The sequence below is a fragment of the Gobio gobio genome, assembly GCF_949357685.1.
Source record: "Gobio gobio genome assembly, chromosome: 14".
Lineage (NCBI taxonomy): Eukaryota > Metazoa > Chordata > Actinopteri > Cypriniformes > Gobionidae > Gobio > Gobio gobio.
The window spans coordinates 22,790,360-22,817,339 of NC_137107.1; the positions used below are offsets into that span (position 1 = coordinate 22,790,360).

Consider the following 26,980-nt stretch of genomic DNA (forward strand, 5'->3'; position numbering starts at 1 on the left):
GGAATAGTTCACCCAAAAATGTAAACTTCTGTCATCATTTACTCACCCTTGTGTTGTTCCAAACCCTTAAGACTTTTGTTCACCTTCGAAACACAAATAAAACCTGAGAGATTTTTGCCACTTCAATGAAAGTCCATTCCATTTCATCTAGTCCAAGTTTTCTGAAGAGACAGGATCGCTTTATATAATGCACAGATTTAATTTAGGCTTTTATTTACATATAAACACACATACAATAAGCAGATCAAATATGGTAAACAGAACAGATTTATATGGATTATGTTTATATGTCTCTATGTACATTTTCCAATTATTTAGGTGGAATGGACTTTTAATGAACAGACATCAATCTCTGAGGTTTCATTACAAATATCTCAACTTTGTTTAGAAGGTAGTCTGCGTTTGGAATGACATGAGGGTGAGTAAATCATGACAGAATTTTCAGTTTTGGGTCAAAAACCACTGAACCGAACATGTTTTTAGTATTTAAAGACTGGATACTCAACCTTTCTTATAAGTGGACATGGCTCCTTTAAGAGAAGAAACAAGACATGAGGTGATTTGCTCACCTGAGCATGTGAAGGAGGCAGGCCTTTCCGCATGTAGACCCCAAACAGTGCGTCCTTGCCCAGGGAGATGTTGAACTTGAGAAAGTGTGGCTGGCGCAGGTGAAGCAGAGACCTCCAGAAGGTGCCTGGAGGAACATCCTGACTGACACGCTGACCCAGCTCCAACTCCCCGCTGTTTATACTGCTGTTCTTCAACACCCACGGCCCTGAGACGGACGCAGAGAAAAGAAACAAGATTTGTCTGATGAAAAAAAAACAAAAAAAACACAAAGAAAGTCTTTTCCAAGATGGGGAGAACGGGGAATATCCTCAGCTCCGTGTGAAAATATTTGCAGTGTGTACAAAGAAAAATCAACATATATTATTCCACAGAGATGCAGCTCTGCGCTAATGAGTGTGCAGTGTGGGCTGCCAAAGTCATCAACCCTAAATCAAACCCTGTCTTTTCCCCTGAGATCATAATACCTCTGCATGACAGCACTGGCCACACACGCACACTTCCCTTCCCACTACACCTGCTAAGTCTGTCCTCTAGAGAGAAAACTGCTGCCATGTTGACAGCGCAGATAGATCGCAGCAACTCCAATCAGAAAATAACCCAGCAAACGGGCCTTGATGGTATCAGGAGCAACATATACACACATGAACACACTCTTTTGTGTCTGAGGGGCCAGTGCAACATGAGTGGGCTTGGTGTTAGCTGTCAGTCTAGTCAGCGTTCTCGATGTTTGATGTGCCCTGATAAGCAGAGACAATCTGTTTCCCTGCCTGCAAAAACCTCTGGCTGCATTTAAACGAGTTATGGAAAGAGAGGAATTGAATTGAGAGAGCGCAAGCAGGCTCTTCCCTAAAAGGATCAAGCCTTCATTTTGCCAGAGAACATGCGCACATACACGCAGTTTCAGGTCTGAGTGACAGGTCGGTTAAAGCGGCCCATTCTGGTAACCAGTGGGAGCTCGCACCAACCTCCCTCATTAACACTGAGCATGGATGGACAGCTCTGAGCTGAAGGAGAGCAACACAATCAGAGAGCAAGAGAGACAGAAATTGAGAAAGTGAGCTAAATAAAAAAGAAAAAAGGGGGAAGAGAAAGTTCCCTGGAGAGGGCGCATGAGGAGAGTCTTCTGCTCTGGAGCTGAAGTTCACACTCCTCATGCTCTCAATCAGCCTACAAACCGCCTACATCAGACCCACTGAAAAAGGCTCTTTCCTTTCCCCTTTCAAGCATACACATACGCCCAGGTCTTGGTATGGATGGACTTTCTTGTTTAGTTTGGATACGACTAGGTTAGTCACTGTAGTGACAACAGCCAATCACTTTACTTGCATGAACGCAATTGGCTAGCGTCTGCTCTAGGGTATTTGCATAGGGCGATTTGATTAGATGACGCCTGAGATAATGAAAATGTTTTAAAATCCGCACATGTAATCAGCTCTGTTGGAAGTGTGTTCCATTGATTTATGGCAACAAAAGAAAAAGATGATTTACCAAATGCAGTCCTGTGTTTAGGAATACTGCATTCTCCCCTGGTAACTGATCGGGTAGCTCTTGTTGTTTTTTCTGAGCAGAGTGTAACCATTTTTTTCAAAGGAGGAACAGTAGCATTATGAATGATTTTAAACAATAGACATATTTGTGTGCATTATTAGATTTTCAAGATTTAAAATACTATATTTGGTGAGTATCTGACAGTGATGATACTGATGTGTTTTTTTGTTGTGAATCTTAAGGGCACTTTTATATAAAGATTCAAGTGGTTTTAAGGCTGTTTTACATGCCTGAGACCAACTTGAAAAATGTGGGAGAATCATTGCATTTCAATATGTATATGATGCTTCAACAGTAAGAGAGTTTCTTATGTGTGTAGTTTATGAGGTTAAATTTCAGTGTGTTACTCAACTTTTTAACATGATTTTTAAAACTAAGAGTATTATCAAGGGTAACCCCTAAATATTTGAATTCATCCACATTTTTTATTTTTTGCCCATTTACTAAGATTTCAGGACAATCCCTGAGTTTGCTCCTGTTTGTAAAGAACATGGTTACAGTCTTTTCAAAGTTTACAGTCAAACAGGAGTTATCTAGCCATTCTACAACCTTCTGCATTTCCTTAGTTAATTTCATTGCAACCTCAGTTGCATTTTTCTGAGTATATAACACAGTATCATCAGCAAACAATTACAATCAACATTATTACACACAGATGGAAGGTCGTTAATATATATGCTGAAAAGCAGCGGCCCGAAAATTGACCCTTGTGGCACTCCCAGGGTGCATGCTCTAAATGGGGATAGAGTATTGTTCAGCCGCACACACTGATGTCGGCCACTCAGGTAAGATTTTATCCAATGTTGTGTGTCTATGGAAAGGTCATAATTTGCCAGTTTGTTTAATAGTATGTCATAATTAACCATGTCAAAAGCCTTGCACAAATCAAGAAAAACTGCACCCACTGCCTGATCTAGGTTTGTTTTAATTACTTCAAGGAAGTAGCAGCATGCTGTTTCTGTTGAATGTTTTTTCCTAAAGCCAAACTGCATAGGATGTAAAAAAGCCCTGGAATCAAGGTGAGCAATTAGTTGTTCTGCTACAACCTTTTCAATGACCTTTGAAATGGCTGGCAGGATGCTAATAGGTCGATAGTTACTAACTTCCAGTTTGTCACCAGATTTATACACAGGGGTTACTTTAGGGGTTATGGTAACACTTGAATTGGTTTCAGATTAAATAAAACAGTTAATTGAAGCCAGCATCTGTATGTAGAATGTTACCTGAGAGAAAGAGGTAGAGAGGAAGAGCAAAGTCCCTAAGAAGAGACAAAGAAAAAAAGAACCAAAGAAGATAGCCCAGAGAAAAGAAGCCTGCGAGCAACAGTTACAATCATCTTTTATCCCTTCATTGACCATGTGACTGAAACCCAAACTTGAGACATTCAAACTGACCAATCAGCAGATTACAGCTTCCCCCAGCGTACTAAAGGTGTGACAATTATAGCAGACCCTCAATGTACACACATCTTGGCCTACAGGCCTTGATCACTATCAACACCTCTTGTGCCTAGAAATTCCAAATGGCCCTTGGAGGGGGTTGGTACAGGTAAAGCAAATGTCTTTGTTTATTTTCAAGCCTACAATTCCCAGAGGATGAAAATAGGTAATGCCCTATATTTTCCCGCTGAATATTCTGTTTCACTCAAAAGTACTTCACATTACAGAAGTCAAATGACCTGCAAATGTTGTTTCAAGCGGAAAATGTAGGTAAAGAATCAATCACCTCATAGCAAGTGCGTGAGCTTAGAAGGATCAAAGATTCCTCAAGGTTTCAGAAACAGGGGCGTGGGAAGTAGGGGTGCTGCAGCACAGGATTGTAAATGCAACGCAAGTTTTTGTTCATTTACATTTATTAATTTTTATTGAAAAAGTGTTATGAATTATGCTTTTTTAATACATAGTGCAGAGTGTGACGTCATATTGTGACCGTTACAGTGTGCGTAGAAAGAATTTGCCCGCTCTACTCCTGAGCGCAAGTCCACCTTCGGTGTTGTGTAAAGTAGGCAGGTTTTTTTAGTTCAGTTTTAGTTGGTGCAGGCACTTTTATTTTATATGACAGTGTGAACAGTTCAATAACCCTTTTATGTAAAGGCTTATGTCTTATAAACCGGTACATTGCATCACGATTGCAAGCAGTATCAAAAATGTGATGTGCAGTCAAATGTCCCGGTGTGGTGAACCCCCAAACAAAAAACGTGTGCATGTGTGTTTGACTGCACTTGTTTTCCCTTGGGGCTCCTCGTCTGTAATTTTCCTCAACTTAAAACATGTTCCAGTGCCCCTGTTCAGCGATATATATTTGTGTCAGTCTTGACCTCTTTTGCTTTCTTTCTGTATTTTCTGTGTCTGGCTTTCACGCATAAAATTGCTCGTCCATGACGCTATCAGAAGCACTTTTCATGAGGAAGTCAAAAAGGCACATGATGCTTGTGTTGAGAGATTCACTGAAGTCCTGACATGAGTCATGTGAAAGAGCCTTGTATATCCTCATAACAACAATATTCAAACTGGAGAACGGTGTGAGTCCAACATCATGCTTCTTCTCCCCCACCCTTTTCCAGAAAGCTCTCCATCACAGTAAAGGGGAAAAACACTTCAGAAAAACAGAGCAGGAGAGAAAGCAAATGCACTCTAAAGCCTTTGCACATGATGTCCTTCCTCCCACATTATGCTCATCTAGTATCAGACACAAATCCTTCCATTACCAACCTAGGCTCATTAGAAAAAAACTGCCTGTGGCATTTCTGCACAAATTATTTTACGTTGCTTCTTGCATGTTCTGCTGCATTTTCAAAGTGACATGTGCAGTGTGTGGTACATGTTACATTTTCTCCAAAAAGGTTAATCATATCTGAAAGTAATAACTGATAGTGTTAACAAAAGCAAATGTGAGTTAAAAAAAGCACTTTCTGAGGCAACCATGCCATTTTAGCTTTGCTTATACAAGTGTTTGAACTCTTTTATTGAGCATTAAGACTTATTGCTTCACATCTCAACTGCTGTGCCGGGTGAGCTACCAAGCAAGCTTACTATGTGAGAAAAGCTATACTGTGATGCAATCGGGAGAATGCATTAGTTAAGAAATCATAAAAGTGTTTTGAGGTCTAAACAGTTCTGCTCAAGAAACGATGCAACAAAGTATTTATTAATCGATAATATGTCCTGTTAATCATAATTTGTGTGAAAAGAAATAAAGGTTGTTGGTGTTTTACACTAGTGTTAAATGTATGTATAGGTACATTTTTGGAGTTTTGCAAAAAGGTAGAAGCCCATTTTTCCAATGAGCCTGTGCATCATACAGTCCAAAGCAAATAGGATTGGGCACACACACTCCCAAATTAAAAACATATTAGCACCTATGTGTCCTCTTCCTCTTTTAGAGCTATCTAAAAGGAGAAGAAGCTGTACTGTGTGTGGAGAACGTCAATACTGGCACTCTCTAAAGGTCAGCGACAGTCGTTATCATCAAAACGTGTTGACACTGATAATGATAAATCATTTGAGGTGAAAGCACAACAGACAGAGAGATACTTTGTGTCGGAGCCACTGAGAGTTAGCCAGAGCTTTGAACCATTAACTAAAGTCTATTGAGATCCAAAACGTCTAATCTAAATAACCCTGTTCATCAAAGGTCGCTGTGAGAAAAAGGCACACGAGGCTGTGATTTTACACTAATGTACTCTCTCAATATACAGTAAAGCACAATCACTGGTTGGGCCTCAGAGGATTCTTACGAAGCCTCAGTCTGACATAGACTAACGTGTTATAATTATAACAAGTCAACAGTGACTAAATCCAGCCATCATTTCAAACAACTGCATTAGCATTACATGCAGGAGGAGCATTGAGAAGAGTTGGACCAGTTGAAGACCATACATAATCTATCATAATGTGGCATATTTCTTAGTGAAACAAAATACTCAGAAGAAAATGTAGGGTTGAAATTAGGCTATAATGTTATTTTTAATATTTTATTACATAGTTATTGTTCAGTCATTACATATTTATTTATAAAAAATATACAACAAAAATGTATTCTTCTGAAATAGCTTCTATTTCATTACACTGTTATTATTAAGTTAGCATAATTATTAGGGCTGGGTATTGACACAAATTTTACAATTCGATTCAATTTCGATTCACAAGCTTGCAATTCGGTTCGAATTCGATTCAATATCGATTATTTTGGATATATATCAGATACAATACATGGCACATTTTCTCAAGGAAAACAAATCACTAAACTAATGCTGTAAACTATGGGAGTCAGTTGGTACTAGGGCTGGGTGATATATCGTATGACATTGTTAGGTGCATCTCGTCAGTAAAGCCGGTTCCTTGATTAGTAGTAAATCGCCATCACCTGCTTTCAGATAGAGCGGCATTTACTACACAGAGCCGTAGTTCACTGACAAGCTGAGCCATATCGCATTAATTATCGCAGGCGATACGTGACGAGATGCGCTTAACAATGTCATGCGATATATCGCCCAGCCCAAGTTGGTACTACAGTAGCCTACTTTGTCGAAGGTAAAAATTAATTGATTTGTATACAAACATTTAAATTACACTCAATTATGTTTTTTTAATAATAAAGTTATAATATTAACTTTACAATTACATTATCAAATTTCTACTCCAATTAGTTTTTTAAATATAAACATTCAAATAGTAGCTGTCATAAAAAAACTTGCCAGATTTATTCAAACATGCATTAAATATTGAAAAACATTAAAAATGAATGTTATTTTTTCTAGCTGACTAACGAGTTTATGGAGGTAAATGTGACATATGACATTGTTTACAAGCTGTTTGACGCCTTTTTGACGCCTTTCCGTGGTTGAAACACTGATTGAGCGATTCCATGTCAGGGCTCGCAAAATTTCAAAATCGCTGGTAGCCCTTCGGACAGGCACTCTTCAGATTTTGGTAGTCCGAAATGAACTTAACTAGCCGAATAAAAAAGTTTTTTTTTTAAATGTAGAAAACCGAATAGGAGTCGAAACATCAAATCAAAACCATTTTTGAAATCGCAAATGTCAAAAATGGTATATAAAACAATCAAATTACAATCATCAATACAAATAGATTTTGTTCTACATTTGGTTCTACCTGAACTGAAATTTCGCTGAATTTCTGTCTTGACCTGTTTTTTGTGCCCGTGTGGAACTGAAACACCAACTTAAATCTATGCGCCTCTTAACATTTTCACACACACACACGCACGTACACACATACACAGCGACTTTCTAGGCATACGTTATCCTTGATTTGTTTTCCCTGAAGAGACGCTACTTTTGAAAACGAAAGTGAAAGAGTGACGCACATTCGTTGCGTTTTACAGTGAAATGAGAGTTCCGTGTCTTTAATAAAATCAACACATTCATTATTTATCTCTTATCCACCCGCGATTAATTACAATGTTATGTTTTATTATTTGGTCCGCCTAACCGGCGGATATAACCGCGATCCGCTCATACATATACGCACATACATACATCGGCTAAATATCACTGTGGACAAATCAGCATGATCAAAAACATCCGTGATCATATTTTTCCTTCAGATAACAAGTCAAGAGAGTCAACAAAGCAAAGCAAGAAAGGAATTTTATTCACGATTTAAAATAGCCATTCACAATGGTTGCCTGGCTGGAAGATACCATAGCCCCGGGATATCGGGCTAGCGATTTTGCGAGCCCTGCATGTGAAATGATACGGATTCAGATGCTCATTCATGTTTATTTCACGCTGTAACTGGTATTAAGGTGGAAGAGAAGATCAGTTCATGTGCGCTCCGTGCTGCCGCTTCTCTTGCGCTGAGCTGCGCCAGAGCGGTCTCACGCCACAGCGCCAAAACGGTATTTATGTTTTTGAATTTAGTAAAAAACAAAAATGGACGTAATTTGAAATCTGAGACTTTTTTTCATATCAATAGTAACAAAGCACAAAGATTATTGCGATTTATTGGATGGAAGGTGCGCTACAATGTTCCGTTCATTCATCAACTGAAAACAGGATGACTAATCGATTCTTGGGATTTAAGAATCGATATCGGTTCGTAAAAATGAGAATCGATTAAAATTGAGAAATCGATATTTTTTAACCCAATTATTACATAACAAAACCAAAATTGAAATTAGTAAAATAGTCAGCTAGAAACATATTTAGGATTGGACTAGATTTGTTGCTTGCTTTTGTTTGCTTACTTTCATTGCATTGCAATTATGTTATTACATAGTTATTACAACTACAGGACTAACTTTTTTTTACCCCACTAGAACAGCATGAATGCTCATGAATTGTGCATGATAAAATGATGGATGTGTAAACAGAGGGCGATTTGGATTTCATGTTATCAGGGGGTTTGCATTTCATGCCACCAGGTGAATTGGATTTCATATTGTCATTTTGCTTTTACCTCTGCCTCCGGAGGGCACTGTTGCCACATCACCAATGCCAGGAATACTCATGCTGAGGCCAGTGTTCACTAGATGCCCTTCTGTGGGCTTCAGGCGCCAATTCAAGCCAAGCAGATTAAGAGCTATGAGGGAGAGAAAGAGAGAATTAAAAAATAGAACATGACACTACATTACACCTTCCAACTACTTTATGTATACACGGATGACACTTCCTGACAGCTGAGAGCCTGCGACACCCGAACACTATAACTCTTGCTGACAGAGGTGACTTTAGCATACAAATACACTCATTATATAAAATGACACTTTGACTGCAGTCTGTGCTTTGTTTGGGCTCTGTGCCCAGACAGGTTTAGTTGGACCAGGTTTAATCCAAACCACTACAGGAATACTAAACTTGCCATAGATATGAATATGTCAGACAGAAGCGGGTGGGAAATGAGTAAAACAAAATGTCAAATGCGATACAATAAGATTTCAGAAATGAAATGACACTTATCTTGAAACTGCAAAACAAGGTGTGAGAGGACAAGAAAATTGTCTTGGAAAAAAATTAACTGAAGCCAGTTTAAAGGTGACAGATGCCAAATATTCTCAACACATTCTTGTGTGTGTGTTAGAGAAGATTTTGGCTAGCTGCCTGCTTCTCTCTGCACCCCATATGTACTATAATCAGTGCTTCAGCGCTTCCAAGACTTTGTAGAGACTGATTAGCTCCAATGGAGATCACTCGATATGCAATATTCAAATATGTCAAGACGTGTTTAAGAAATATGATAATGATCAGAGAAAGTTCGTTTTGTGATGTGCTGGTGGAAATTACAGACGAGGTGGCCCAAGGGAAAACAAGTGCAGTCATACACACACGCGCACACATAATAACTTGCGGGAAAATGCTGACGTTCGCGGTATCAACCCTAACACCTCACCTCCGCCCCCTAGTTCTTCTATCCCTCCCTCAATCTCATCCACACAAAATCAATGCCAACTCAAGTCTTTTGGTACCTCCTGACTGTACATCTGAGGGCGTGTTATCACTCTCGTGTAGAGGGGTCAAAAGAAAAAGCTGACTCCTTCAGGCTGTCAGATGCTCTGATGCCATCTAGTCATTGTCCCACATGCACTATTCCTCATCTTATCTCTCTATCCTCGAATCAGCCGTATCTCTCATTTATTCATTGTTCTTTTCACCTTTTCTCGTGTCCTCCATCCCTCCTGCTTTCTCTTCGTCCATTTCATTACAGCGCTCACTGACAGAGATGGTATGTTATGACCTGAAACATCTTGTCGCAGTCCTAAGCAGTGCTGTGGAGAAATTCTTAACATAATGTTTTATTCCTCTGCAAGCTATTGGTTGAATTCAAAGCTGATTTTGCCACACAAAGGCAAATATTTATTTTATATTATATATTTAATGTCATTAAATATACCTGTATATAATTAATTTCTTGTTTTTTATATAATATAATAAAGGCAGAAATAGCTTTAATGTGAAATAGATGTTTCCACTTTATAAGAGTCATCAGTCATATGCTTTTGGAGTTCTCTTTAAGCAAGATGCCAGTGTCCAGGTTGCATACAGGGCAGAAAGCACTGGTGAACCATTGATATGAATTGAAAGGCTAATGGGTTGCTCTCTTCACATTTATTAAACCTTCTCGAATTCAGTCACAAAAGGGGAAAAGAAAATCAATCAACCTTTAAATATCACTGAAAAGCATTTAACCATCAGTTTATCTTTTTCTGAGATTAAACCATGTTTTATAACGAAACAATTTTCAACACAGCTGCAAGGAAGTGAGAAAATAAATATTAAAGTCCACATTTGTGGGGGAAAAAAATCTGTTGTACAGGCCAATTTCTTAAAGGGCACCTATTATGCCCTTTTTTACAAGATGTAAAATACGTCTCTGATGTCCCCAGAGTGTGTATGTGAAGTTTTAGCTCAAAATACCCCACAGTTCATTTTTTACAGCATGTTAAAATTGCCAGCAAGGTGAGCAAGATGGCGGAGCTTCAATAGCTCACGCTCCAGTGTCAGGACAATCTCATCTCACTGAATGAAAATGTCAGAACAGAAACTTTCAGTATAGCTGTGTTCAGTGCGAACCAGAGTCGGACAATAATACCTACAGAGCCAGAGAATAAATGCAGCACAGAGATAGAACAGGTATAGTTTTGTTTAATTACAGTTATAACTTATTTGTCATCTTGCTTTAATCTACTATTAGTACAAGCCTTTTGTAGCGGCCCCCTGTCCAAATGATGGCCAAAACTTTACTGGTGAGTTTTATAAAATGTTTATTGTACTTCACACAAAAGATGAAGCGTCCGTTTTACTCCACAAAATCAATGTAAAAGCTAAATACACAGTACAAGAAGTGTGCATTTAACTCTTATCCATAAACTCTCTCTCTCTCTCTCCCTAGCATTATCATCACCAGCATACACAGCAAATTACACAAAAACACTTGTTACAACTAACAGTAAACAAATACATACAGTACTTTTCAGTGGGTGCTTAACAAACTGGTAAACTTTATATCCGTAAAACAACTCTGATGAACTGTAATAAAGTGTGCGCTCTCCCTTTCATTAAAGGGACCAGTATTGCTCCAGAGACCGTAAGCTGGATCACAAACAGTTGGTTCAGATCCATCCTTGAGTAACAACTGTTTCAAGCCTGCCTTGAATTGCCCCACGTTCACAAAGCAGTCTGGGGTGAAATGATTTGCGCAGACATAAACTAACCTAAATCTGCTCTGGCGTTGAAACAATGGCAGATCTGTGTAAAGCTCATTCAGGACGGGGTCCATGCTGAAACGGCAGTGTCCGTCAACATTTGTGGGAGGGGCCTGTGCAAAGTAACATCCCTTTGCCCAGAATACTGTGAATCTTGTTCTGAGGCTTATGATTCATGGGGATTTAAAAAAAAAAAAAGCACTGGGTGGATTTTCATCATTATATGGTGGTTGTGTACACATTTATGTTCAAACACAATGTAAATGTGAATTTTGCATAATAGGTGCCCTTTAAACTGTCTGACCCTTGAGCTTCAAAGGTATATAACAATCCAAGTGAATTCATATAAAGTATGTCACTGCCTCATGAATTTAAATGTCATTTCAACAACATGTTTACAAGTTTTCATTTGCTGCAAATGTGTTAACAAGGCAACTATTTGTCAACAGAGGATATTCAATTAACAGTAACAACTGTTACCACAGTAACAGTGGAATAAATAAATACAATTAAAATAATTGTAACATTAATTTGCATACTGGAGGTTCATCAGGCATCCATCTAGAGAATAAAACTGACAGCACAAGAATATTTCATGTCCTCTGTGGAAGAATGTGGACAGGGTTAAGGGTCAGGTAAGGGCCGCACACTGGTCAGTGTTCGCGTTAGCATTAGTGTCACTTCGCACTTTTTTTTTTTTGCTAATCAAATCTAGAGGAGATCTTCAACAATTTTCGGTCTACGCAATAAGCATTAATTATTAAGAGAAAATGTGTTAGATGTGAAATTCATGAGATGCTGCATCTCACTTTATGTAATCTCTATGTATAATTCACCTCTTCAAAGTGATGAATAATATTACCTACCTAAAGCACGGAGAAAGAAACAGGAAGAAAGAGAAGGAGTGAGAGAACAGACGGGGATACAGATGACAAAAGTATTCCCCTGTCTTGCCTGAGTAAGTCTGCATCTTCAGTCTGGAGTTCTTCTCGGACTTAAAAGCACACTGCGAAAATGAAATCTGAGCTGCAAAGCTTATTTCACTGAGCTGTACCAGCTGAGTTGGTGCTGACAGCAGCACTGCAAAAGTGGAACTCTTTCTTTAATGCATTTTTGACCTAATGCTTATATGCGTCACATATTCAGTTTAGGGAAAGAATTAAGGCTTTCATCTGACCCTATTTGCACCAGAATGTCTAATGCACAGATCCAATATTTGATCCGATATCTTGCCTTATTAAAATGATTTTTTCTGACATAACCATCTGGGTTTACATTAGGTTCAACAATATTAAAATTATGGTATGCTAATAAATATTTTCATATTATGGTCCATTACCACTAAAATTCCATAATATTAATTAAAAAAATATATTAAATATGCATTACTGTTCAAAAGTTTGGGGTCAGTTATCATTGATTTCATTAAGGATTCATTAAATTGATTAATGTTGCAAAAGATTTCTACTTCAAATAAATTCTCACATTATTTTACTCGGTACATACATATACATTGCATGTATTTTGACATTCATACCCAGAATGAACTGCATTTTGACAAGATGTGTGTGTTGTTCAAAACCACTGGCGGTCCATAAGGGGCCTCTGACAGATGTGTACAGTATATGAAGATGCTGCTGATGTTATAGCTGTGAGCTAATGCATGAAAAACACTGCCCTCAGGCACGGCCCTGAAAACCAAGCCACGTGTAAGTTAGCTGATCTCCTTCGTGAGCTCACGCTTGCAGAATGACTAGAGAAAAGAGCTGACTTACCTTTGACAGCATGAGAGATGCTTGGAAATTGAGGACGACACTAAACAGATAGTGGTGTCAGCTTTATTAAACAACTAAACGTGGTCGGCGTGCTGCTGAGGTGCTCTGTGGAAAATCTCTGGAGGCTTGGCGTATGCGTGAATGTCTGTTTGAGAGCATTACTGTATTATGATTTTGCTCTGCATAGAAAAAAACGCTAAGAAGCTGCACAGAGGCTAAAAGTATTTATACAGAATCAAAAACAAGGGAGACAATATATCATGTGCTTAAATGTTGATTATTGATAGGGTGCACAACGTACAGAGGAAACACACAAATTAACATGATCAAGGAGCAGCTGTCTGTCAGCTGCCTTTCTCTAACGTGAAGGAAGGAAAGTTCCCTTTCGAGTATAACTCAACGCTGCGTTATGACGTTAACACTCTGAAAGTGTCTGAAGCACATGGGGAAAACAAGCCAATCACATTGGCCGGAGAAAGGTCAAGTGACGTAACAACAGTAGGGAAAAAGAAAAAATCTTTTTGCTGGATGCCCTGGTTTCACTGTCTGGTCTGTTTGGCGACAGGTTTCAGGTGTCTAAGAGACAAACACTGGTATTCAAGCAATTTCTCCCTTGTCGGTTCCAGAAGTCTGGTGTTTCTATGAGCCAGCCCCGTCCAGGCCTTAGCTTTTCCCGGGGGAGGAGGGAAGAGCAACGGGCCACTGTGGCGGCCAGCATTTACCCACAATCAAGAATGGAGATCCGGGAGCCGCAAACAGCCACTCAAGCAACCTGACCTGAGAACAGTCATTTCAGCGAGGATGGCCAAAAAGAAACAACCCTGACGGTTGTGGCCCCAAGCAGCGTCTATCCCACTGGATTATGGACGCTTTTACCTTTGCCTATGAGGCAAGGGTTAGCTACGCCTCTAGGTGTTAGAGCCCACTCCAGCCCGGGGGTGGCCTCCTCATAAACTTAAAGGGTTAGTTCACCCAAAAATGAAAATTCTGTCATTAATTACTCACCCTCATGTCGTTGGACACCCGTAAGACCTCCATTCATATTCGGAACACAAATGAAGATATTTTAGTGTAAAGCTGATGGCTGAGAAAGGCTTCAGACAGGCCTCCATTGGCATTCAGTACATTGACACTTCCAAGATCCATGAAAGGCACTTAAAACGTCGTTACAAAGTCCATCTCACCACAGTGGCTCTACAATAAGTTTACGATGCGACGACAATAGTTTTTGTGCGCAAAAAAAAATCAAAATAACACCTTTAACCAACTTGTTCTCGACTTCCGTGTGTGCCTCCACGACGCATGCGCGAGAATATGACGTAGCGCCGGCGTTCGGGAATCCATGAAATACACACTTTAACCCCATTTTGAGAACTACGCCGAGACCTAAAGCACGATCAATGTAGAATCCAACAGCTAAGACACGCGCGTCTTCCTCTGCTCGTAAACAAATCGTTTCTGGGTCATCTGTCCGAACGCCGGATCTGCGTCATATTCTCGCGCATGCGTCGTGGAGGCACACACGGAAGTCGAGAACAAGTTGGTTAAAGGTGTTATTTTGATTTTTTTTGCGCACAAAAACTATTGTCGTCGCATCGTAAACTTATTGTAGAGCCACTGTGGTGAGATAGACTTTGTAACGACGTTTTAAGTGCCTTTCATGGATCTTGGGAGTGTAAATGTACTGAATGCCAATGGAGGCCTGTCTGAAGCCTTTCTCAGCCATCAGCTTTCAACTAAAATATCTTCATTTGTGTTCCGAATATGAACGGAGGTCTTACGGGTGTCCAACGACATGAGGGTGAGTAATTAATGACAGAATTTTCATTTTTGGGTGAACTAACCCTTTAAGCCAAGGGTGCTTCCTTGCAGGATGTTTGTACTGGGCTGTCCTTTCCACACACATTCATAATAGCTGGTTTTATAGTCAGGATGTGGACTCAACCCAAGGGTCTCCTTTTGAGTTAGTTCAACCTTCCAGGTGCTAGGCCTAGTAATCTTTCTGGACAGTTATAAGGTGCTTGGTATGCGTCCCCTTTTGAGCATTAAGTTCACTGATATTAAATTGTGTGAATTTCTTTCAGGTTGCTTATCATGGTTGTGTTTGTGTTTGTGGACTAGTCCTTTTCACACAATTTACGTATATTGCTGAAATTTAGGATTGACCCCAGAATTGACCTCTGAGTTAATCCGTTTCTTAGGCCAGGAGTTTGTACTTGTGCATACTTCACATAACTTGGTCAGGCATTCCCTTAGAATGGCGACATGGGTATTAATGTGCCCAAAGCATTAACACCATAACGCAGCATTGAGTTCCACTTGAAAGGGACGGTCTCCAGTTACACCATACTTCAGCAAAGCCTGAAACACTTTCCTTCAGACAATAAGTATCTGATGATGCGTTTTTAAGGTGTCTATTTATGGTCTTTGTGACGCACTGACCTTTCTCAGGCCAATGCTTGTTTTCCACACGTGCTTCAGACACGCAGATGCGTTCCCATAGCGTTAATGTCATAACGCAGTGTCTTGTTCCCTCTCAGGGTTTTTAGATCAGAGCTCCATACTAGAATAGCCTACCTCTCATTTAGAACTAAGTTACAGTAAAATGTTTTCTGAATAGATTTAAATTTACATTTCAAGCACTATAATAATAATAATAATAATAATAATAATAATAATAACATATTATTATTATTAATTTTCCTATATTTTTCTGCTGTCAAAACAACAATGCATATTCAAATAACTGCATTATATACCTCAGATATACCTCAGAGTATATCTGCAATTTATTTCTTGCTGTGTATAGTAGCAAAAGTTATGTTACACACAGCAGAAAATGTAAATAAATGTTTATAGACTTCGGTAGAGTCTAAAAAATTTAATTTTCTTCTTCAGGGTAGGAGCTACAAGAAAAAAAAGAAATCGATGCATCCTCGAATGATCAAAGTTGACAGTAAATGCTTTCACCTTGAGCAGCAGAGTATCAGAGGAAGATGAATGTGCAGGACATTTGAAAAGTAACTGTCACACCAAGCAGTAGTACAGAGACTAGAGTAAATGGACTCAGGAAGGCACTATGACCGTAATAAATGTATTAAACAAAATATGAAGCGGAATATTGCCCCAGGAGACCAAAACTGTCTGTCTCTATGCTGTTCCACTCACTCACACACACACAAAAACTTGTGCATGTCACAATTTGTGGGCGGAGCCTCGTCTTATGGTTTGCAGGGAGGGCCCAGGATTTGTTGTGCACCTATGTTTCAGAAAATCCAAAACATACAGACATTTATTATACATAGCCAGCAAACCCAGTTCCACTAACTATTATATTGCCACCCTTTGGAACACGGCTCACTGCCAAACTATTTAAATCAAAAACTACTGATATTTGCCTGCCGTTTCATTATTTATTAGGCATTGTGTTGCATTTATACCCATGGGGGATATGTATGGATGAAACAGGCTGCTCCCTAAGGGCACCATTCCAGCAAAAAGCTAATAAATTGCACAATCTGAAGCCACTTTGAAGTCCAGCCTCAAAGGCTGGGAGGACTAGAAGACAGCTAGATGGTTGGTGAGCCCAGTGAGAGGGAAGCTCATCAGAGGATGAGCCCTATTCCTGGAGATCCAAAGCTTCATCGTTTGCTCTTTGTCTGGGAAGAGTTGCTACCTGAATGAGCTGTGTGAATGAAAACAGTCATGCAAGTGTGTCCCCGTGGAGCTCACGTGCACGCACACACGTGCAAACACACACACTGTTGTACCTCAATCAACCTGACGCAACTCATCCTCACTTCACAGCAATCTTCACCTGATGTTACAGAAGACTTGTTTAATGTCTACAAGGGCTGCACAATGAATTAAAATACAATCAAAATAATACTGCAGGCAATTATTATACTGCAAAAGGCGGTGATTTCATTAAATAAATCTATAGTCTGCATGTGCTTCAAAGTAAAAGAGCAGCACTCTGTCCTGCCTGCTGTGTTCTACACACTTCATTCATGGGGCTCATGATACAGTGTTTTTATAGTCTTTAGAGCAGCTCTCAGTTTGTAAAAGCTCCACACAAATGGTATGTTTCACAAAAAGAATAAAGACTCTGGGGTTCAACCAAAATGGCATAAAAGGAAAGAAATTACAGCAGAAACATTATACAAAATAAAAACAAATACGTAAAATATATATACAACTCTAATATTCATTATTAATATTATTATATTATAGTGGTGTATAATAGTGGTTTGTTTGTAGAAAAAAACTAAAGACTCAGGAGTTCAACCAGAGTAACTCAGCATTAAAGTAGTTATGGCAGACATAGTAAATTAACTCTAATATTCAATGATAATAATAATTCATATTAATAATTTTGTGGTGACATTATGCACAAGCATTTGTATAGGGATAAAATAGTATTTCCGATAAAGACAGAAAGTTATGGTATTCTTTTTTGGCAGTATAGCGTTATTATTAATATTTTTTTAAAATATAAAAAATAATAAACCAAAAAATATAATATTCATGGGGACTGGATTCCAAAAAATAACAGTTTAAGTAAAAATGTAACTAAAAATAAGGTTTGTTTAGTTGTTGTGACAGCAGTTTTCTGAAGGTAGAGTACATTTGCCGTTGGTATGAATGCAAATACATTTTCTTTGCAGCTTTTGCACTTCTGAAATAATTCCTGTAATACTATTACTGCAAAATAATTACAATATGATTTCTGACCAGATCATGTTCTAGTTTCTGCCTAACTTCCTAAAAACTCTCTGACTGACCAAGAAAGAGGAATGCAAAAGCAAAAAACACACCGGCCTTGCATATCACCTTCAAAAGTGGACACACACACAATCAGCCTCTCCCTGAAGGTGAAACGTTGTTTTCATTGCTGCTGATCTCCTTTGAGTGTGTGTGTGTGGCTTTGATGTGTGTTTTGATTTGAGGTGCACAAGTCCTCCTGCTATGAATATAAATGAAAGGCTACAGTGAACCGCCGCACCCCGAGGACCAGCTCCATCTGATTACATCAGCTCACTCAGTCTTGACTGTTGACCAAAAAACTCTCAAAGCACCCTGGGAAAACTTCCAATCCCTAGATAAAACTTGTCCTATAATGCCACACACACATGCGCTCAAAAAATAAAAATACATAAAAATCAAGGATGTTGCTTCAGGCATGAAAGGTCTATGAGTTTAACAAAAACACACACACACACACACACACACACACACACACACCTCCCTGAACCTCCTGCGTGGGCATGACGAGATGGATCCAATCTATTCCACTCAGCTTGTCAAATACTCAGAGCACAACAATCACTCCCCACTGTATTAACACACACACGCACGCGCAAGCAAATTCACCTCTTCTCCCTCTCTCAGTCCTATGCACAAGCGGAAAGCCTGATGTTTTGACTGACAGCATTTTTTATCGCAGGTATAGAGTGACGATGGGGATCCCACGATCTCTGTCCCACAATCCGAGCGTATGCACGCGAAGCTCTAATCAAACTATTTCGCTCTCCTGTCACTCAGTGGCTTTAATATTAAGCAGATGTCAGAAAAAACTGAATATGGGGAAAGTAAACATAAAAGAGAAAGTAAAAAATGAAAAGTGTCATTTTAATCAGCTCCGGGCATGTACGCTGGAGTGTGTCAGTCAGGCAGACGGCGCAGGGCTGCGGGTTAGAGATTGGCTGGTGAACATATTATCTCCACGAGACAGAATCTCCAACATCTCGGGGTATGTAGGTGTGTGACTGATTGTTGTGTTTGTTTGCGTGCCCGTATGGGCAGAGGAGGGTGCCATGAGGCTCCCAGGGTGTGTGAGGACAAATATAAAACGGGCAGGTGACACTAAAAGTCCCTGCTGACAGAGAGCAGTGGTAAATGGACACATAATGACTCATTCTGACTGACATACAGCGTGTTACCGTAGACCTGACGTAGTCTTGATCGGTTTTCATGAACAAGTCACTGTTTCATTGGCAGGAGCTAGAATGGTGAGTCATTACACTTCCTGCTCACATCGTTCTGCAACTGAATAGATGATTTACAATCAACATGAAATAAAATGTGACTAACTACTTTATTAATTCACAAGCCTGATCTCAATGTCCATGATTCAACAGTAAGGGCTCCTTACAATTCATAGAATCGATTGAAAGAATCACTATTACGAAACAATTCTAAATGCATCTATATTTTTCGACAAATCTTTACCGACCTGAAACACATGAAAGCATGAGGTGGAATATAAGGTTATAGGGACAGGTTTGGTAGTATGGGCTTTTTATGGTTTAAGGGTAGGTTAATGTGTAAGGGAAGGGTCTACAGTGTAATTATAGATGGAAATACAGAATTTAATTACATGCAATACACAGTAGAAGTAGAATGTAAAAACAAGTACACGAGTGCTTTTTATCAAATGATTCATTTAAATGCTAGTACATAGTAGTTAAAGACACTTAGTGAGTCTCATATTTCCATTAAATGTTGCGTTTATGAAGCAGAATGTTGGTTGTGTGAGGGTGCGGGTAAAGAGATGAGGTGAGAACTCAATGGTGCAATGTTGATGGGCTTTTTTTTATTTTTTTATTTTTACTCCTAATCTTTTTTATTGGTTTTCGGTGACAGTACAGAATAGTACATCATAAAAACAGCTGTGCTTTTCATTTGTAATAAAAATAAAACAAAAACAAAGAAATCTACCCTATGGGGGAAAACAGGACTGGACTTGGCAGGGCTTGGCTTGGGAGCAGGACACAAATAGTGTATGACAACGAACTGGCACAGGACAGGAGAATAAGGCCCCGTACACACAGAGACATATTTAGCTGTATACGTTAAAACTTTTGTATCGGTTCGCCGTTTCGTCCAGACGGATCCAGCGCTTTGGGAGGCTGAAACCGCTATTGTTTGAAAAATGGGTCCCAGAGTGGATAAATCTGAAAACGACACCCTTGTGTTTTTGTTTGTACAGCCAATCCGTATATTTTGTCAAACCCCACATCTTGAACCTAGTCAGACACCGCATGTGCATGCTCCAGGCTGAATTACAGCGCCACATACTGGTCTGGCATGTATACTACATAGTTTTGCGTTGTTTTCAGTGGTTTCGTGTGTACGCAGATATTTCTTGAGACTAGGAAAAAAAATCGGATTGGGAAAGCTCTGGCTTAGTGTGGATGTGGCCTAAGTAGGAGAGCAAATAAAGCATGTAACAAGGAAGGACAGGTAGGACAAATAAACCAATAATCAGACAACAAGAAGGGCGGGGTTAAAGGGATAGTTCACCCAAAAATGAAAATTCTGTCATCATTTACTCACCCTCAAGTTGTTCCAAACCTGTATGAGTTTCTTTGTTCTGCTGAACACAAAAGAAGATATTAAGAAGACTGTTTGTAACCAAGCAGATAGAGCAACTATTGACTACCATAGTAGGAAAAAAAAAAAGTAATAGTTGCTCAATCTGCTTGGTTACAAACATTCTTCTAAATATCTTCTTTTGTGTTCAGCAGAACAAAGAAACTCATACAGGTTTGGAACAACTTGAGGGTGAGTAAATGATGACAGAATTTTCATTTTTGGGTGAACTATCCCTTTAAAGGGTAACCAAACCCTAAACCAACTTTTTTTAGTTAATGATCTGTAATACTGGGGTGTAATGCTGTTCATTGATTCGAGTAAATGTTTTGACATTTGAGTATAAAGTGTTTTAATTCTATAAAATATGGTGTAAAACCGCCAAAGTGCTGCCCTCTTAAGGTTGAACGGTGGCTACTGCAGTTGAATTTTCCTACTGGACATTGTGGTACATCGTGACGTATGATGGTTCTTCCAACGTCTCACTATCCGCGCCCCTGGCACGAGCTACCCACGCCCTCAGAAATGTTTCCCCCAATCACATGATGAGAGCGGCTTCACTCCAGTATGAACTCTCATGTTACATGAGGTAGAAACATTATGAATGAAACTGACTTGACACTTGCTTTAACATTGTAATGAAGAAAATACGGTTAAATAATGCAGTTGTCAGTACACGTCAGGCTTTTCTTGCGATATTATTGCCGCCCGTCATGTTTACAGATAAGTTTCATACATGAGACGCGCTTTCAAACCCTGACACGCAAGGTATCTAATCTATTTTTAGTGGCATTCAGTATAATGATTTGACTGTTCAAAGATTAGGTCAGTTCTCTTGCGCTCCTGCTTCGCTAGCATCGTCGGCATCGGGAGTTAACGCAGTTTGAGCCAGCGGCTCGCATTGATAAGGCTCTGGGTCTGTGTCTACAGACAATTCACCCTCCTCCAATTCAGGTGAAGGTAGGGGAAATGACCGCTCTGTTGCAAAGCTGGCGTCACTCCAGTCATTCTCCATCTCTGCGACTCGCGAGTCAGACAGCTGTCAATCAATCCGTCCCTGCGGGTCTCAGGTGCACGCCCTCCGCTCAGCCCCGCCCTCGGTTCATCCCCTCTGTCTCCGCTGGGCTCTGCCCACTTTTCCAGCATTTAAAAAAATTTGCCAGTGGGTGGAGTTAAGCTCTGAGCAGGGGTTTAGTTACCCATTAAGACAATAGACAGGAGGGCACATGGCACATAGAAACAAACATGACAAGCAATGTGCTCATGCCAAACAAACACAATCATAACGGAAAAAAAACCCCGTCGTGAACACGCAGCCAATGAGAGTTCCAGACTCTTCATCAAGGCAAATGTTCGTATTAGAGCCCGACCGATAAAGGATTTTTAAGGCCGATACCGATACAAATATTTGGTCACTTAAAAATCCGATATTCCGATATATCAGCCGATATATATTAAAAATAAAATAACAGAAACGCGTAAAAAAAACACATTTCCCTTATACATTAGTTATTTGTAGTTATTCATGATCCCTCAGCCTCTCTAAAATAATATGATAATGCAGTTTAAAAATAAACTTGTTTGTTTTATTGTCACAACAGAACAGAGGAACATAAAAATATATTAAAGTTCTGATAAATAAAATGTATAAAAATACAAACTTAAGATATGAAACTTAAAGTCGTTTGGACGAAAACACAATAACAAAAACAAAAAATCAAAGTTACCAGTATTAATAGATGTGGTAAGCTTTATAAATATAACTTTTAGCAAGACTGGAAAAAAAATATTCAGTTAAGTTCTAGAAGTTCTGATAAATAACAACAACAGCAAAATATAAACTATATACAGTATAAATATGAGCCACCTTATAATTACAATGTCAACTTGCTTATCCCTTTACATGCACTTTTAATTCTATCCATCAAGCTACCACAAACCATTTGCAATCATCATTTGCTGCCTGCCTTCTAAAATCTACTAACGTTACTGATGATGACTCGTGTAATCCATTATTTGACTCGTTAATGCGGCATCTGAACGAAGTCACGCACTTTCGTTCACTCTTCACGAGCCTAACTTACGATTTACAATGCAGAGACTGGAACTACAAATATACTAGTTATAAATACAGTAATCATTACTTTATTTAGGCAGAATAAGTTTGTTGTGTTTTTCAAGGCGCATTAATGTTAGCGGTCTCCCACTGATAGCCATGGCATTAGCTAGCTTTGTGGTTAGCGTCTATGATAAGTTATAATTTAGAAATATGTAGACTTTTTCAAAATAACGGGCAGGGGAGAGATGATACGTCTCATGATGTCAAACTGTCAGACTATTAAAGAAATACATCTTATTCAGTCACATTGTCCGAGGTAAAATAAGTCAGTCAACTGTAACCTAGCGTAATTACCAGCTCTCTTGGCTTACATGTAACAGCAAAACTGGACTTGGCAGTTACAAATTGTGTCATGTTATTTGAGTTAAGAGAACTGATGGGGATGTTCTTTTAACTGTTATTCAATTCAAGCAATGTATGTCTCGTTGCCAACTTACATGCACTTCGCGGATGATCTGTGTTGTGAATGCAGCGCTCAGAGCGCTGAAGCTCAGCATGACTCTGCTGGATCAGCTGGTGGTGTTGCCAGCCGGCACGTTGTAGAGCGCCCTCTGGTGGACAAACTATGAAACGCCAACACTCAATGTGTTTGAGAGGTGTTTCGTCCGGTTTTTTTATTTTTTTAAAAATATTCATTTATCGGCCATCATAAATGCCGATACCGATAGTTTGGAAAAAGCCTAATATCGGCCGATAATATCGGCCCGCCGATATATCGGTCGGGCTCTAGTTCGTATACAAAACACTCAGCTATCCGCTGCATCCACGTGTGCGAGAAGGAAGGTGGGGGGCAGAATACTTAATTTAGCCTTTAGACATCCATCATTTATCTCTCCTTCTTTCATCTGCTTCTTTCGTCATCTTACACCAATTAGTCCAGATTAATCACAGTGGCCTTATGGCAGTCAGATGCAGCCGCTGTGCCCCGCGCAGAACCCACACCTCCCCAATCCCTCCCGCATCAGGACCGCAACACCTGTCTCCTAGCAACCAGCATCCAGATCTCAGGCAAGGGATGCTGTCTCTGACATAAGAATGACAGGACAAATGTTCTCAGGAACAGCCATTCCCAAGAGATTAACACTGTAATTAGGCCATGGGTGAGTAGTGGGCAAAGCACTGGGATGTTGGATTTGAATTGGAGCACACTTGGAATTCTGGGACTGGATATTTTGCTCAGAAAATGTGTTTTGTAGCTGGTTTATATCACTGACAGAAAAAAAAATATTAAAGATACAACTCTCTGCTAGCAGCCAGTGGGATTAAAATAAAGTGTGCCAGATTTTTAGAAATGTACTCATTGGTTTCATTAGGTTTTGAAAATCTTTAATGCCATTTTCAAGAAAATGTTAATCTAACAACTATGTACCCATTAAGTAAAAAAAAGTACAAGTATAAATACACTACCAATCAAAAGTTTGAGTTCAAGCTGTGGCTTTCAGTCCCACTGTGTGTTCAAATCATAGACCGTAAAAAAATATGGGCGATGCGACTTCATTGGCTTCCGCTGAAGTAACTGAAGCCTCCGGAGGTCCGAATATGGCGCTGACATCTTGCGCAGGTTTGGGACAGAGTCTGCGCAGTAGAGAGCAGGAAGTAGTATAGGCGGGGATTATGACCTATAATGGGACCAGTCGCATGGGGGCGATCAAGGCGCGGAGGCTTCAGTTATTTACAGGAGTGCTGCAGGCTTGGTTCAAATGCATGGGTGTTGTGTGAAGTGTGGTGCAAACTTTCAGGAACCTGTGTGATTTAGGCAATGAAAAGTGTTGCTCACTGTGTGGTTACAGCTCAGTGGACCAGCCACACATATGCATTAAGAGTCCCATTGTACTGGCAAAAGTCCCTGAGGTTTTGGAATAGTTTACAGAACACTTTACAGGCCACTGCACACAAGATACACACACAAATACACTTTCATTTAAAAGCTCACTCATCTAAAGTACCCTGAACATAAAAATTGTGTGCGTGTGTGTGTGTACATGTTTTTCTATCCCAGTGGGGACTTCAACCTGAATGCACATAGACTCATGGCCACACCGTGGGGACCTAAACTGAGTTCCCCATGAGGAAACAAGCTTATAAATCATACAGAATAAGTTTTTCTGAAAATGTAAAAAGTTTAGGGGTAGGGTTAGTGTAAGGGGATAGAATATACAGTTTGTACAGCATAAAACGATTACGTCTATGGAGAGTCCCCACAAAGATAGTAAACCAGATGTGTGTGTGTTTATAAATGTCTGACGGTACTGAGGCAAACATTGGCTCTTCAATGTGCACAAAAACTAAAAATAAGGCCAGAGCCAAAGCTCCTGCAAAATAAACAAAGAAAAAACAAATGAGATGTTAAACATGTAAATGTGCAGATTATTCGAGCAGAAGAGACAGACGGCTGTTTTTCTTCACTGCTTTGTAAAGGTGCAACTCTCACATGCTGGCGCACACTCAAGGTGCTTGGTGACATTTACCGTTGACTGTGTTGACTCTTATCGGACTCAACACGCAGTCACTGTTTCGCCTTTAGTGCCACCTATTCTTACCGTTCGAGTGTGACGCTCAGCAACGGAAATACACCAAAACAAATTCACTTGAGGACGCATCAGAAAACACTATAACTTTTCGTTGCTAAGAACTTAACCTACAGTAACTCCTTTTTAGAAAAAGAGAGGAACTTTACACTTGAAACTAAGCAGCACTCCCTGCAGAGAGATGCCTTGATAAGACCAAACCCTCCTTCCCCAAATACATCCGAATCACAGTCCATATCAATCGGCAGATGAATCACACGTTGCCGTCTGAAGTAAACGTCCACACGCTGAGGCTCCTTCCGCCCCTCTGCGTGGGTATTTGCTTTACTGCAATTGTACCACAACAATAACACACATCAATGGTTTATCAAAGAAGCTTTGAAGCGCTTCGTTCTTCGTGATAAATGTCATTCTTCTGAGCGAGTCATTTCAGGGTCATTCTTTGAGCTTTGAAAGGCCATAGTGTGCTAGAGAACACTGAGCACTGCCCAGCAAACCCTCTGCTAACTACACTAGCTTGTGCTCATGACATTTAAGCAGTGTCTAATTAAATTAATTGATTTATCATTCCGTGGTTGCTGACTTATTGTTTTGACAGCAATAAATGATCCATCAAGGATCCGTGAATTCAGTTCAGGACCTAATTATGCATGACTGAATTGTAAAATGTGATTCAAATATCACTGTTTGCATCATGATAAATTATTAATAGCTTATAAAGTAACAAGTGAGTTTTTCAACATGCCTCAAGTGTAAATCCTCAAGGACATGACAGAGCAAAGAAAATTTTTACAAATAATGTACAAATAATTCAAATATATATGACGCTTTCCGCCAGTGATGACAACTGCAACAATCACTCAGCAAAACAAATTCAAGTGCCAGATTGCCATTAATTTAGATATTGCCATTAAAGGGATAGTTCACCCAAAAATGAAAATTATCCCATAAAGCCATACTCCCTCAAGCCATCCTAGGTGTCTATGACATTTTTCTTTCAGACGTAAATACAATCTGAGTTATATAAAAAAATATCCTGGCTCTTCCAAGCTTTATTATGGTAGTGAATGGCAGCCGAAAATTTGAAGACCAAAAAAGTGCATCAATCCATTATAAACGTACTCCACACGGCTCTAGGGGGTTAATAAAGGCTTTCTGAAGCGAATCGATGGGTTTGTGTAAGAAAAATATCAATATTTAACACGTTATAAAGTAAAATATCTAGCTTCTGGTGGACCGCCAGTATTCAACCTACGAAGAATGTGTAGCGCCTCTCAAAACGCTACGTCCGACGTCATCGGCGCGCCAGTTATGCTTTTTCCGTAAGTTAAATATGGAACTGGCAGTCTGCTGGAAGCTAGATATTTTACTTTATAACGTGTTAAATATGGATATTTTTCTTACACAAATCCATCAATTCACTTCAGAAAGCCTTTATTAATCACCCACACCCCAAGTGTGTGGATTACTTTTATAATGGTTGGATGTACTTTTTTGAGCTTCAAATTTTGGGCTGCCATTCCCTGCCATTATAAAGCTTGGAAGAGCCAGGATATTTTTTAACATAACTCTGATTGTGTTCGTCTGAAAGAAGAATGTCATATACACCGGATGACTTGAGAATGAGTAAATCATGGGGTAATTTTCACTTTTGGGTGAACTATCCCTTTAATACCTACTAATGAAATAAAAATTCCATCTGAACAACTAGAGATTCTTTTTCTATAATACAACTCGGTTGCATATTATTTGGGAACAAAAATCGTCCATGGCAAACAATGAATGGCATGTTGCATGACATGCCCAGTCAGCAAGGTCAGCACAAAAAAAATCCTATGAAGCCTATGCTGAACAAGTAATTTTACAAACTAATTTGCAACAATACATTTTTGAACAATGCC

At 39.5% G+C, this 26,980-nt stretch overlaps 1 protein-coding gene across 2 annotated transcripts in view; it reads right to left on the reverse strand.

Annotated features, from left to right (window-relative positions):
- tenm2b (teneurin transmembrane protein 2b) overlaps nucleotides 1–26,980 on the reverse strand; it is a gene marked incomplete at its 5' end in the record, with an annotated part of 256,725 nt that overhangs the window by 38,884 nt on the left and 190,861 nt on the right. For both annotated transcript variants that reach the window (XM_079834802.1, XM_079834803.1), the window contains 2 exons: nucleotides 570–775; nucleotides 8,541–8,663. In XM_079834802.1, coding sequence (XP_079690928.1) covers nucleotides 570–775; nucleotides 8,541–8,663 — 329 coding nt within the window. The remainder of the gene's footprint in view (nucleotides 1–569; nucleotides 776–8,540; nucleotides 8,664–26,980) is intronic.